At 41.6% G+C, this 14,098-nt stretch overlaps 1 protein-coding gene across 1 annotated transcript in view; it reads right to left on the bottom strand.

Moving 5' to 3' along the window:
• Window positions 1-13,832, bottom strand: part of EPHA1 (EPH receptor A1) — a 34,573-nt gene extending 20,741 nt beyond the window's left edge. The window contains exons 1-2 of the mRNA XM_082784527.1: window positions 13,554-13,832; window positions 10,283-10,350 (exon numbers count right to left, since the gene is read on the bottom strand). Of these exons, the coding sequence (XP_082640653.1) occupies window positions 10,283-10,350; window positions 13,554-13,647 (162 nt within the window). The 5' untranslated portion in view covers window positions 13,648-13,832. The remainder of the gene's footprint in view (window positions 1-10,282; window positions 10,351-13,553) is intronic.
• Between the last annotated feature and the right edge of the window lie 266 nt (window positions 13,833-14,098).

Raw genomic sequence — 14,098 nt, 5'->3', positions numbered from 1 at the left:
TGACTTCATACTAGGTTCTGCTTCTTCCCCAGCAAAATAATCACCGGGAGAAGGACGCATGCCCAACTGGATATATCTCACTGATATTATTTGTATGAATCTTTTAATCTTTGTAAGCATTTTCACTGACTTTTTTTGCACTTTTGTTTCCTCACCACAGGTCAAATATGAAATGCAAAGAATGTCCAATGATAAGTAAGTTACACATGAAAATTGAGAACTTGGAAAGGAAGGTGTTGTCCACAGGGAAAATGGCTTATACCCTTTTTCACACCGTGTTAATGCTGTCTTTTCATTATGCTTTAAATGTTTAATCAAATTACATTCAAACAAGTGCCCACATAGGTATTGGCACAGGTTTAAGCATCTTGGTTTCAAATCACACCGCAGGTTAAGGTGCATTTTAAACAACACCTCAGTGTCTATATTACTCTAAGTTTGTCAAGTTTCATGAGCTGAGCATGAGATTCACATATTCCTCTTCTTCAGCACAACCACCTCCTGTGCTCAGACACAGCCCTGCAGCTCCTCTCCCAGCTTCTGATCCCACAGACCAGATACAGCCTTGTGGGTTACTCTGCTGGAGTACTAGAGATAGAGTGCCAAAGGAAATCTCCTGTACAGCCCCACTCTGTAAACTATCACTGCTTTCTCCAAGATAGCAAGCACTGCTGATAGCACTGGCTCGTATCAGTCTGTTCTCAGCCATTTACCTAAATGCATACCTGCAGTTTCCTCCCAGGAAGTTCTGCAGATAGAATCAATTTGTCCTTTCTTGTTTCCTTTTTCTCCATGTAATTAATCTCCAGTGTTACCCCACCCTCTTAATCGGATTCAGTTGATATATACGTGCACCACACAGGATTTTCATTTATTTCATTTACTGCAGGTCAAAGGACTAAGAACATCAAGAGAGAGAAATAGACTGATCGATCTCTGTTGATCAACCAAAAGTGTCAGTCACTTAATTGCCCCTTGCAGTATTTCATTTAAAAAAAAAACTTCTGGACAATGCTACAGAACTAAATTTACAAGGCATCTTGAAGTATATTGAAATAGAAGAGGTAAGAAAGGGAGCAACAAAAAAGTAATTTTCATAAGAAACTGCCAACGTTAATAGCTTTTAGAAGCATTTTTTTCCATGGGTATCTGCCTCCACCAAGCTGATGGGAAATATACAATTGCATTCGAAGGCCAAGAGTTAAAGAAAGTTGCCATTAGCACTTTATTTCAAGGCAGTGTCACACATAAGCATCACCAGAAAGCAGTTTTTGCATGTCTCACTGAAAGACATGAATTGTGAAAATATACCCTTTTCCTAACTTAACTAATTGAAAATTAAGTTTTGATCCTGTATAGTGACAACTGGCAGAACTTTTTCCTATTCTACTACTGGAAAAAAATCCAACTCCTAACTCCTGTATTTCTCATCTTATCTTAGCCCATCTTGTTCCAGACTGAGATCTTCAGAGCAAAGATTTCTATTGTACAGTTTCATATGCAGTGTGGCACAGAGAAATAACAAGGGAGTCAGACATGGTTTCTCTAGACTCTGCTGCTGATGGGTAAAGGAAGTAAAATGAGGATATTATTTACGCTAGCAACTGCAGAACTATCGTTAAAGACACTTGTGACTTCTTTTCATTATTCAGTGAAGCTTTTAAATTCAAAGTAGTGGAAGAATACTGTTACATACAACACTTAATGAAAGGGTGATGAGTCCAGAAGTTGCTAGGCAACTGTCTCACATCCTCAAGGAATCTGCTGCAAAATCAAAATGTATGCCTCTGTTTTTTAATGTAATGTTCTTAATGAATGTGTGGTAGAGTCTGATTCAATCAATATGAATTACTTGACTCTCCAGCTCATCTGCCAATGACATTGAATCAACCTCCTTTGATAATATTACTCTCTACCCATTTAATTCCAGACACTGTATCCTTACTCCAGTCATCGGTTTGGCCAGAGGATGGGAAATATTTTTATAGAAGTGGAGGAGGCTCAGAGTTAGACTTCCTCATTCCAGAAGGGAGTGAACTGTGGTTTTATGATGCTCTAGAAAACTTTCTCATGAGGTTTGGACCTGTAGAAAGGCTTAGGCTAGAAGGGACCTTTGGAGGTCATCTACTCCACTCCCCATCTCCAAGCAAGCTAAAGAGTTCTTAACCTCTTCACATTTTTAATTCCTTTTAAATTCTTTTAAATTTCATAAGTTTTAACTGTCTTAAGTTTAAACTTTCTTAAGTTTAAATTCTTAAAACTTATTAGAATTCTTAAAAAGTTGCTGAGAAGGCAAAAGCCAGTGCATTCAAGAGAGAGACATAAATTAGTAGCATGAGTTTCTAAGAAGCCTAAGGATGTAGCTATTGGATTTGAGGAGAAAAAGGTGCTCTGTGATTCTCAGGAACCCACACGCTGACACAGCACTTAACTCCAGAGATTTGTTCTTGAAACTCTTTAAGTTATTCCAGCACAGCAGTTAGTGGTAAGTGAAAGAAAACCTCAGAGATCACTTAGCAAAAATACTATCTCAATAAGCTCAGAATACTGCAAGTTTAGGAAAAAGGAAGGCAACATTCTTCCCACTGCTGGGTTGGATTCAGTATTAAAGAAAGCAGCGAAGAAGATCTGTCTTTATGAAGCCAGTTTAGAATGACATGAATGACAAACTGGGAGTTCACTGACAGATATTCGCAGTAAACAGTGTGGGGTTGGTCTACCTTGTGAGTAAACATGATAAGATTAAGGTACATATGTTATAATATGTCTTGATTGACTGTGAATTGCTTATACAGTTTGAAGCTCTGAAGCCTCAGGAAGGCTTACCTTGCTTCTTCTATCAATAAGCCTTCTCTAGATTAGGTCTGTTTCAAGGAGATGATATAGGACAACCTGTGATTCCTCCATCTATCTCTGAGTTACTCTTCCTAAGGTCTGTCTTAAGAAGTGAACTGAGACAGTATGTATGTCTTCCTGGAGCTGCTGTCGCAGGCTATTCAGGCATTAGAAAAGTGATCATCTTTGGTTTCAGCTTTTTTTGTTTGAATGAAAAAAAGTACTTTTATCATGAAAAGTAAAAAATTCACCCTTGCTGTGAAGAGGTAGGCTACCAGTGACAGAAGCAGCAGATAGTATTGCAAATCCTAAGGCTCAGACTGGAGTCACAAGAGCTTGTGGCTCACAGCAGTAATGCTGTCTCTATCTCTAGCCTGCCAGGCACTTGTCCCATCTCCTTTCAGATAAGAGCCTGCCTGTTGTGACCCATATTTCATTTGCCTTCAGGTTAGCTCAGCACAGTAACTTCCAGCCTGTGGCCTGCACACCCTTGGGGAAAGTTACAGGGATACTTCTAAGAGACTTTAAAAAAGGTAACAACAAAGCAAGCATCTTGCCAGTAAGCTTGAAGTTGCTAAACTAAGATGCAGGTCTCTACTGGAGAGGTTAGGAGTTCACATGCTGAAAAGCATTAACTTGTTTAACTTTGGGTTAGAGAGCTATGCTAAGATCAAAAGACAAGCTGGGTTAGTACAGCCATCTACAGTGAAGAAGAGCTACAGAAAGAGCAATCTTTCTCAACAACCATACATCACTGGTGCCCCAAGCCTAAAACTGCCTAGCAGAATACACAAAGCTGAATGATTTCTCTCTCTCCTTTCCCCATGTAAACAGAAAGGGGAGAGAAATAGAATTTCAAAATTCTGAGTCTTTGACATTCGTATAGCATTTGCATGCCATCATGACAAAAAAAAATATATTGGCATGGTTTTAGAGTTAAAGGCCAGTTGTACATTACAGGTTCAGCTGCATTAGATTCTTAACGTAGCTCCTCAGAGGTAAGACTGTGACAATGGAGACACCTTGCTGATATCTGCTGTAATACTGTGAACAGCTTCTCTTTAGCTAAAATACATCTGATGAAAAATCTGTCAGTAGGCAAAGCTTGACCGACCCATCAAAAATAGCAGCACCGTACTGGTGTTTTGAAAATATTCCAGAATTAGCACAGCGTCACAGAAAGTTAAAAGTTTCTCAATGTTCTTGTAAGCTCTCTTGTGGGTGTGGAAGACAATTTAGATGATAACGAAAGAAACACGGTTATAACTAGACTCTTAACTTCATGAGTCCTATAACTTTAGATCGCAGAACAGCAAAGAGGCTGTTTTTATTTCTTTGAACATTTGGCAATGGTCAGGCAAGTTTGATTTCATCACATCATCGTCATGGAACCTTTGATACAACTGAACATAAAAGTAATGGTTACTTGTCTGCATATCTGTCTGGGTGGGATGATACATTTTTTTTTTCCCCACAATGATCCATTGATTATCTTCAGGGAGGAGCAAGTGTTGTGCAATTATTTGTCCTTTAGGGCACTAGTGCATAGGTCTGTATCCCACCCACCTCCTTCCAATTTAACTTGTATTCATGTCCTTATGGGAAGGTAAGGTGCTAATCTGAGCCACAGAGCTCCAGTACATTGATTATATAACCTGTTTATCAAATCCAGGTCCTGCTGTCTGCTCGTTCTCTGAACTGCCTGGCCACATTAAGGTCTTGCATGAAAACAGTCTGGGTCACAACAGGTGCTACCAGGTCACGGAGAACGATACTCTTGTCCAACACTTCACATAGGTATTTTGGAACATTTATTTCTTGTGTCTTCTTTGGTAACACCCATCAACTACATCAATAATTACAAAAAACACAGGAGCAGAAAAACAGATGGTGCATCTTAGGAGTTCAGAATTCATGGCTGAAATCCAATTACCAATACAGCGTTATCTCTCACATATTTGTGCACTACATTTTACATTGCCTAGCATCTATTGTAAATGAAAGTGATTTTTATTTTTTTTTCCCAAGGCAAAGAGCTCAGTCTAGTGTGAGTTATGATTTTGTATGGTCTGTCAACTACACTTCCAGTATTTATAGTAGAGCTGGAAAATGAGTCTGATGGCAATGGGCAATACTTACGCTGTTTGTATAGGTTCCTTTTAAAAAAGAGCATCAGATCAGGTAGAATCCCAAACAGGGACAGGGTAATTGTGCATTTTCTTTGGAAAGGTAAGCATGCCTGAAGAAAAGAAGCTGCAGGAGATGGCAGCATGAAAGACTAGCGAGTAGATGGCAGGCACTAGGTCAGCCACAAAGAAGGCAGGAACTGGCCTTAGAAACAATGGAAATAACCTTCCAAGAAACCAGAGTGAATGAGCAAATTTTTCTGTAACTCAGCCTTTGAATTAGTAAGAATCACACTTCAAAGCTTGGGTCAACCCAGCAAGGACACAGCTGGCAGCAAAAGATATAAAGCCTTTACTTTCTAACTTGTCTGCCTGCAAACTCAGCAGTATTCTAGTTGGTATTATAATGAAATTTGGTTTGGTTTTAAACTTTAAATAGCCTGCTCATCTTTTCAGAGGACCTTGCTATAGGCAGCCTCCTCTTAAAGCTCCAGATGGCTTGTGGTGCTTTTGTGTTCATGTGAGGAAGCTCAATGAACCTTGTCCACTCTCATCCAACAGCTATAAAAAGATGAGTCAGCTTCCTCAAGCTGCTAGGCAACACTGCTGTCATCACTGTAGTGCCTGAGCAGCCATGGTGATGAATGTAAGTCATACAGCATCGTCACTTTGGCTCAGAATGTGTTCTTTTCTGCCCTTCAAGTCACAACATTGAGTTCACAAGCTGAGATTGCTTCTTGGATGTATGTGCATAACTTCATCCTAGACTACCTACCTATTTAGTGGACCATGCAATCTGATTTACAGTATGGCTATTAATATGTAGCCGACTTCCTCTCATCTCACTTTTCCTATTCCACCTCTCACCCCTCTGAGTGAGGTATATCTGGACATGTACAATATTTTTTTTTTTTAAACTTTCTCCCAAATATACATTTACATGAGGTAACTATTTTTCACTTAATATCATCAACAAGTATCTTTACGTGTCCGTACATCAACAGCAATAGGACATATCAGGATATGACCCTGAAGACAGAGCAATGTCCATTTCCAGTTACTTAGTGGCTTTACCAGGCATTTGTCCCTTACTTCCATGCAGATCTTGTTCACTTGGAGTTAAGCACCTATGCCTGATACTTAAACTGAGAGCAGGCTGAGGTATATAATGAGGTATATTATTTCAGGGTCAGAGATGATAACATCTGAGTTAGATCCTAGAGGACACGCATTATCAACAGCTGTGGAAAGAGAGGCACACAACAGCATTTCTGGTGGTTATTTCTGACACCATCTTCAGATGGTGCAGACTTGCTGAGACTTGTTCCTGGTAAGGCTATCTGAATAAGATACTGATGATTAAGTGAACTGCTAAAGTTTAATGAAATAGGAGAGCTGTGCTGGAGTCGCTTGCAGGTTGAGGGCTGTGTGGCCCACACCATTATTTCTTTCATGGCCAGGCTGATCTGTCTGAACAGAAACAGCAGAAACAGATGTTGATACCAGCTGATGACTGGTTTCTGAGACCTCTTACTACACTGAAAAACTACCTTGCTTTGTTAGAACCTGAAGGCCTATAATCATCATTTTGTGGTCAGTGACATAAAAGTTGCTGACAGGTCACAAGTACTTGATCTAGTCTATTACCTAAAGAAAAAAAATGGAGCAATGGGTTTAACAATGGGTTTAAAATTTTTTTTCTGTTAAACCCTAGGCTCCAAAAATGGAGCCTAGGGTTTAACAGAAAAATAAAATAAAATAAAGCATCAAATAAACAAATCTGAATACTGCTTTACTCAAGTTACAATAATATAGCTTTGGCAGCTGCTACATTCACAATCAGACATCCTGTGAAACACAGACTACAGAGCTGCACAGGAATTGCATCATTTCCAAAGTTTTTCAAGTGTTTTGGGAGCCATGATAACTGCAGCTAGTGGTTATTTATGTCACTGGAATACATTAAGTTGCTATGCATTTACATGTGTGAAACTATACCAAGGTTGAGCAAGCCAGGTGCCATTCACAGTAGGCATATTATAAAGTTTGGAACATATTATAAAGTTTGGAACTGATAGCAACACTTTCAAGTATGGGTAGAAGCAAACAAGTATTGAATAGGCAGAGAAAATTATGTCCCCCACCTCACCATTCATAAAACATTGAGAACAACAGTAGTCCAGAAAGAAGACTAAGAAAATCATCTGGATTTGATCCTGATCCTTCAATTCTAATATAATAGTCCAAATTGTGCCTATTGACACAAATAGCAATATGTGGCAGCAGCAGAGTTCACGTGATTTTGGAAATAACAGATACCCAATTAAAAATAAAGTAGCTGTGAAAAAGTACTCTTTTGCAAGCAAAGACTGTTGTAGAGCTGCTGAAAGTACACATTGAAAGAAAACACATCAGCCACCAAAGAATCATGTGTTTAATTTACAATCCACACAACAGCATAGAATGCCACCTTGAAAGGCCCAGCACATAGCATCCTACAGTAAGAATTGCTAAGAACATACGTAGTCACATATACTCATGATTTAGGTGGGAAAGGACCTTCGGGTCTCTAATCTCCTGCTCACAGCAAGGCTAATTTCAAAAACAGATGGAGTCGCTCAGGGCCTTGTCTATTGAAAGACAAATGCAAGAGAATAGCATGACTCCTCATTACTGTATTTTCAAGGCTGATGCAATTATACATGAAAGCAAAACAGATAAATTGGATACTGTTATTTTACAACCTGACAAGAAGCAATGCTACTGTGCCTAGTTATTTAATTTATTCATTACAGGACTTCAGTAATCTGCCTTTCTAAGGGCCTAGTTTTTGACAGTAACTTAAAGTGAATTAAAGATTTCTAAACAGCTATTACAAAGCAAGCTAGCATAAACCTTTCAGCAAACAATTTCTATATACATTTTACTTCAGTCCTCACATCACACCATTAAGCTTAGGCAAGATTTCACTGCTAGACAGTGTACTCACAGTCCAGAACAATGACCCATACTGTCCAAAACTGCCTGCCGTGCAGCTTGGTGTTCACAAGCTGAGCATGTGTTAACAGAAGCATTGTCTACACTAGCTGCAGACCCTGTCTGACCATGAAACGATCACACATAGCAAACCACTTCATGCATTTAGCATAGGCTAGAAGAGAGCAGAAAACAAAGGTCTGATTCTGCCTCCACAGAGTTATCCAAACTCTTCTGCGCAAGGCCTCAGAGACTTTGTCCATACAAAGCATGAAAATTCCTCACAGCACATTCCTCCTGCATGTGATAAGCATATTGACACAAATCCACCTCACAGATAGGAGATCTCTGGCATCTGAGGTTCGGTACAAATAGCATTCTTACATGAAATACAGCTCTTCCCTTTGAGTCCATAAGCAACACAACTCAGACATTTCCAGCCTGTTATTACTTAAACTAGTCAGACGGTTCAATATTAAGCTTTGCTCTTTTGTATCAAAAATGTTCTGAATTAATCTTGGTTCTCTTTCAAACACATTTACTTCATCATTTTGAAAGAATGGTTTCAGAAACTATTTCAAAGTTCTAATTTCAAGAGAATTGCCCATGGTTCTCTTTTTACTTGTGGACATTTGTCAGAGATCCACCTAACAGGAAACGATAAGGAAACAATGTAATTAGACAAATTCCTGCAAGAGTTGCTCTCAGTAGCCAATGAATCTATTTTTCATCATCTGTTAGTTTATCAGTCATCAGCATCTTGATCGACTAGTATAAAATGCTCTCAGGCCATTCTTTCCAGAATATTCTAAAATTCCTAGTTACAATTACATTTTAAATATATATACATAAATTTTAAAAAGCAGATGTAACACAAGCAGAAGGGTATGCCAGCTCCTAGCACTGCTATGAACCTACTCTGCAAAAACCAGATGTTCTATGACAAAAAATAATCTGATAGAAAGACAACAATTTTTAAAATGCGCTTCTTAATGTTTCTTTCCATCTCTTCAATATACTGATTTCATCCTGAACATGCCTGGAGCACAGTATTGGGTCAAAATCACCATACAGACAGCTGACAGGGACAAGAAGGGGAGCAGTGAGCAAAATACTATCTACATGTATGTCTCAGTATGGCACCTGTTTTGAGTAGGGTATAATAATAAGCAAAACAGCTGTACTAGCAAAAAATGCAGATATGTCAGTATAGGAAAACCTCACTATCTGGCTCTAGTTCACTTAGCAGGACTACCAGGAGTAGGAGGAGGCTAGGATGAATTTTAACCAGCCACAGCACATTACAGAGGAAAGTTATGAAAATGAGTTAGGAACAGGCTGAGCCTAGGTCTGTCTACTTTATAAGCAACAAGAGTAAAGATTCTTACTCCGTAGGAGAGCTTGTGCCTTGCTAGAAAGATAAGGATGAGGAATTTGAACTACTTATTAACATGCATCCTTCTAACTACTGCAACATGGTTCCTGAATCCATTTTTCTTCCATCCTTCTTACCACCCCACCCACGCTCCTGCTCTTAGAAAACCACCTTCCCTAACTTAAGTTGTAACAGTAAGAGGGACTGTTTGTCTGTATTTGATACAAAATATCCATGCTTACACAAAAATAGTTGAGAGCTCAGCTGCCTTTTTGAGTCCAATTTTGCAGTGCTTTCAGGAGTAGAATTTGAAGCACTTCCATCAGCTCAATTTTACAGCCATGAAATAAAGGGAAACGCCTCCCTCATTATCAGTTGTGTGGGTCAAAAATAGCAACAAGATTGGATGTAAAGTCCTAGAACCTTACAGCCCACCCAATATGCCAGGTTCTTGCCCCATGAGTTTACAATTATTTCCTCAGTCAGATGATGATTAAAAAAAATAAATTGTAATTGAATCGTTCAGTTTAATGCTCAAGAAGGATGAAAAAAAAAAAGAGAGAGAGCAAGAGAGAGAACAAGCTTAAGCAGGCAAAATTTCTAAATTTTTAGAGGCTTGTAGACAGAAATACTTCTGCCATGGCTATTTGCCTGGAGAAGGAGACATATGATTTGATTTTTCCTCTTTTTCTGTTAAGTTTTATTGCATCATAAAAACAATATATTTCAAGAACACGTTTAGTTACTGAAAGCTACTGGAAGATTTACAGTCCTTTAACAGCTGGCTAGTGGGTGAGGCTGTAGAGGTGAAGGGACTGCAAAGGAGACAAAGACCATGCAAGGCCCAGGAGAGGATGGGGCTGCAAAAAAAGCCTGATTCTGGGACACAGGGTGAAATTTCAACTTGGATTACATTTTTCCATCACCTAGCATTCCCAGCAGCTCCCCATCCTTGAACACGCGTACTCACCCCTACTTCTGGAGGGTCTGGAAGCCAGCCCAGTTCACCCTGTGCAGTGCTTGTGTCTAGCAGATCCACTGAAAAACAGAAGAGGGTGAAGAAAAATCAGTAACTCAACTCCTATTTGCCATGGAATGACTTCATTCTAGTTTTGTCAAGGAAGACAAAGCCTGCACTTTGTCTCTCAGCTCACGCATTCTTTGTGACTTTTTACCTTCAGAAAATATGGCTGGAGGAAGGATGGGAAAATAAAAAACAGTGCTATTAGTCAGGACGAGTTAGAAGTTCTTCCTCATGAGACCCCCTCCTCTTCCACCCTCCTCTCAATTAACACATACAATACATAATGACATGCTAAACCCTGACACTTACTGCCTTTTAAAATTGTCCCAAAATAGGAGGAGTCTGAAGCCTATTGAAATGGGAAGCCAGTATTAGCAGCCGAGCACATCTTTCCTTGGAATAGGAAACCAGCAGACAAAGTGGATGAAGAGGCAGGTGATCAAATAAATTACCAACACAAAAGATCAATCGATGTCGCCTAGAGGAACTACTATTCAGTGCTTCAAACACTGGCAGAAAGACAGAAGCAATGTGAAGTTGTAAAAGGGATTTTCCACTGTCACAGGGCCCAAAAGCCATGAGGCAGTTTCTCAAACTGACCAGCACTACACCGCTGACCCAGGCTGTTCACCATCTGATGGTGGCCTAGAAACCGTTTTACTCTCTCCCCCTCAAAACAGTTTTAACCAAGAGAGAAAGCTAATAGCATCTCCAGGGCACAACATTGCCACCTCTCAAAGGTTTGCACTGCATGACTGTGTGTTAAGCCTTGGCTCCTGGAGTCGTGCAATGGAGAAATTCAGTAGTATATTCATTGTTAGCCCGCAAAGAAACTTGAAAAATACAATCAGACTTTACCGTGAAGTTTTGATCTAAAGAAAAATTAAAAACTTATCACTTCTTTGGTAAACAGGGAGAAGGGAGAAAAGTTAAAGTGAGTTGTACTGCTGGATGTGCAGCTTCATGCCTGCCTTTGGGTCTGCCGGTACTGACAGCACAGGCTACTCGTTTCAGTGCACCTACTGCAGCCCTGACTTGGGAACATAGGAAACTGGAAGAAATCCTTGGATTCCCTTTTGAATTCCTGTGGGTGTATTCAGAGGGGACATTTCTAATGGTAACAGGAAAAAAAAAAGGGGGGGGGGGGGAGGGGAGGGGGGAGTGAAAAGTAGGAGGGGGGGGGAAATTTTAAACAGCATTTAAATAACTGGATTTCCTCCCCCTCGTCTGACTGCTTTACGAATGCTGCCTGCCAACTACAACTAATAAAGTGTAAAGTGCAGATCAGCAGGAGTCCTGTGGAATGAGGAAGCAGGCTGTGGGCCCAGAATCAGAGATAAGAGGGATTGCACTGCTGTTCTCACCTCTGAAACACCCTTTCAGGATCAGGAGAAGGGAAAAGCAGGAATCCAGGTTTTGCAAGTTTGCTGCATTCACAGCATGGTCATATGGCAAAACTTTCCTAGCCACAGACTCCCTGTCCAGACAAAGCTCCTCACTCACTTCCCTTCTGCTCTCAGTCTATCTGAGATACTATTCTTGTGTTGTTGGCTCCAAAAACTCTCAGGGTGAGGTAGCCTGTCCTTCCAGAACCATCACCCAGATAACATCTATCCCACGCACTTCAGGCCTGAAGCAGTGATGTGGAAGTGAGAGGGGCTGCACAGCAAGTTCTAGCAGAGAGCAAAGGGAAAAAAAAAAAAAAATCAAAAGAGGCCGGGACAGAAACCTTCCACATCCCGTGTACCATGTCACGGTACCTCCAGCAGGTGCTTCTTCAGCTACCCTGTGCCCACTGGAGAAGGCAAAGTCCCCTCTCAACAAGTGCATCTCTCAAACTGAAAGACCCACAACAGGGAGTCTCCAAAGAAAGGAAGAATGAGTAAGCAGGACTACAAAAGCACAGGGAATAAAAGTACTCTGGAGCTACTAGCTCTTTGGTCCACAGCCTCTCTCCTAGAAATCTCTCCATGGCTGTCCAGACACATAGAAGATCTCCCCAAAAAGAAGAAAGACTTCAGATAAGAGAGGACAGGGAAATGGGCTGTTCCCTGCTGCACATTAAGGAAGAGTAGATCACAGCCACAGCCAAAATAAGATGTTTGAGATAGGTGAGAAGCTGGCAGAGAAGTCCCTGAGTGTAATTGCCAACTACTGGTCACACACTTAGGGAAAACAGAACCTGTGTGGCAATACCTTATATTACTTCTCACCTAGGTTTGCCTTCTCCACAACATCTACTAGCTGCATCCATTTAGCTGAATCCTTAATACAAACGTGCTTGTCAAGAACAGTTTAAAAGAGCATTCATCATGCAGTGAGTCTGAGATGATCCCACAGCTGAGCTGCCAGTTATGACTAAATCCTCTCAATCAAGGGCCAGGAGCAGCAAAGGAGGGGACTGTCCTTGGGATTGAAAAACCCTGACACTTCTCACCACACAAAACAGACTCAGAAAGAATTCTCTAACAGGAGTTAGGTGCAAGAGGTAGGAAACTGAATGGAGATTTACTCTTCCTCACCTCTCTGTTAAAATTTCCATTCCCCAGACATTTCATAACTACTGTGCAACTGCCAAGATGGAAGAAAAAAAAAAAGATTACTACTTCTAGTAAAAGGGACTAAGTGGAACAGGGAAGGGGAGCAGGGAGTCTTAAAAGAAGAGCTGGAAGAAGAAATTGTAAAGCCCAACACTACCTACCAGCCCTGAGGTAAGTGAAAGAAACCACCTTGCCTTCCAAACCTCCAAAAATGACTGTTCTCTTGCTTACAAGGGTTAACCCTCAAGAGGGCTTCCTCAGGAAACTTCAGGGATGTTTTTGAGGAGGGTGGCGGCAATGACTTTATGAGGTTATGTTTGAGCTTGTTATCTGCAACACTTGTGTTTAATGCAAACAGATTCTCTTGGATCACTGGATATGCCAAGGCATTTGTGCTTCATCTGGGTGGGGGTGGAGAGGGAGGGGGGAACCACATACCTGAGCTCAGTTCATTGAGCCACCAAGAGTCAGAAGCGGCTTGCTCTTCGCCTTCAACCCCCCTACCTATCTGCCTTCCCTATGCACTGCAGTCTCCTGCAGGCCTTCTCCAGCTCTCTCCAGGCAGGCTGCACTGTCCCTGGGTCCCCATGCAAGTAGCCCAGGCCCTTTTCCCTGCCCTTTCGGAAGAAGTCCCTCTCGCTCGCCTGCCACCCAAGACTAGCAGGCCCCACACTTACCTTCTTTCCCAAGCACCTCAGAAGGAAGGAGAGCCCAGAAGAGAAGGAGCCCAAGGGAGAGCTCGATCCTGCCAGTCGAGGTCCTCAGCTCCATGCTGGCTGGAGAGGGGGCCTCGATCCCAGCCCCTGCCTGCTCTCCTGGCTCAGGCCTCCGAGCCTCGGCTCCTGCTCGCAGCGCATGAACCTCTCCCACAGCCTCCTGACTGGAGCGCGCACATTGCACAACCTCCCCGCCTGGCCCACAGTTATGATGAAAGATCAAGGCAAGTGGGTGGAGAAGCCTTACTGCCTTTACCTGTTTTAAAGGGGCTGGTCACAGACTTCCCATCTGGCAGGCAAATAAACCCACCTTAAAGGCAGCCACCTTTTTCCTGGGAGCCTCCCTCCACTTTTGCTCTAGCCCTGTAAGAGGCTCCCGATTGCCACCTCCCGGGCAGCCCTTGCTACCGTACTTGCTCCTGCTCCGGAGACTCCTTTTCCCGATACTCAGCCTCAAACACCTCGTCACAGCTGCGAGCCATTTCCTCGGCTCCTATCGTTAGTCA

This window comes from Aythya marila, assembly GCF_965140915.1.
Source record: "Aythya marila genome assembly, chromosome: 1".
NCBI lineage: Eukaryota > Metazoa > Chordata > Aves > Anseriformes > Anatidae > Aythya > Aythya marila.
The sequence above is the reverse complement of the archived record's forward strand: the minus strand, read 5'-3'. Positions and strand labels throughout refer to the sequence as shown.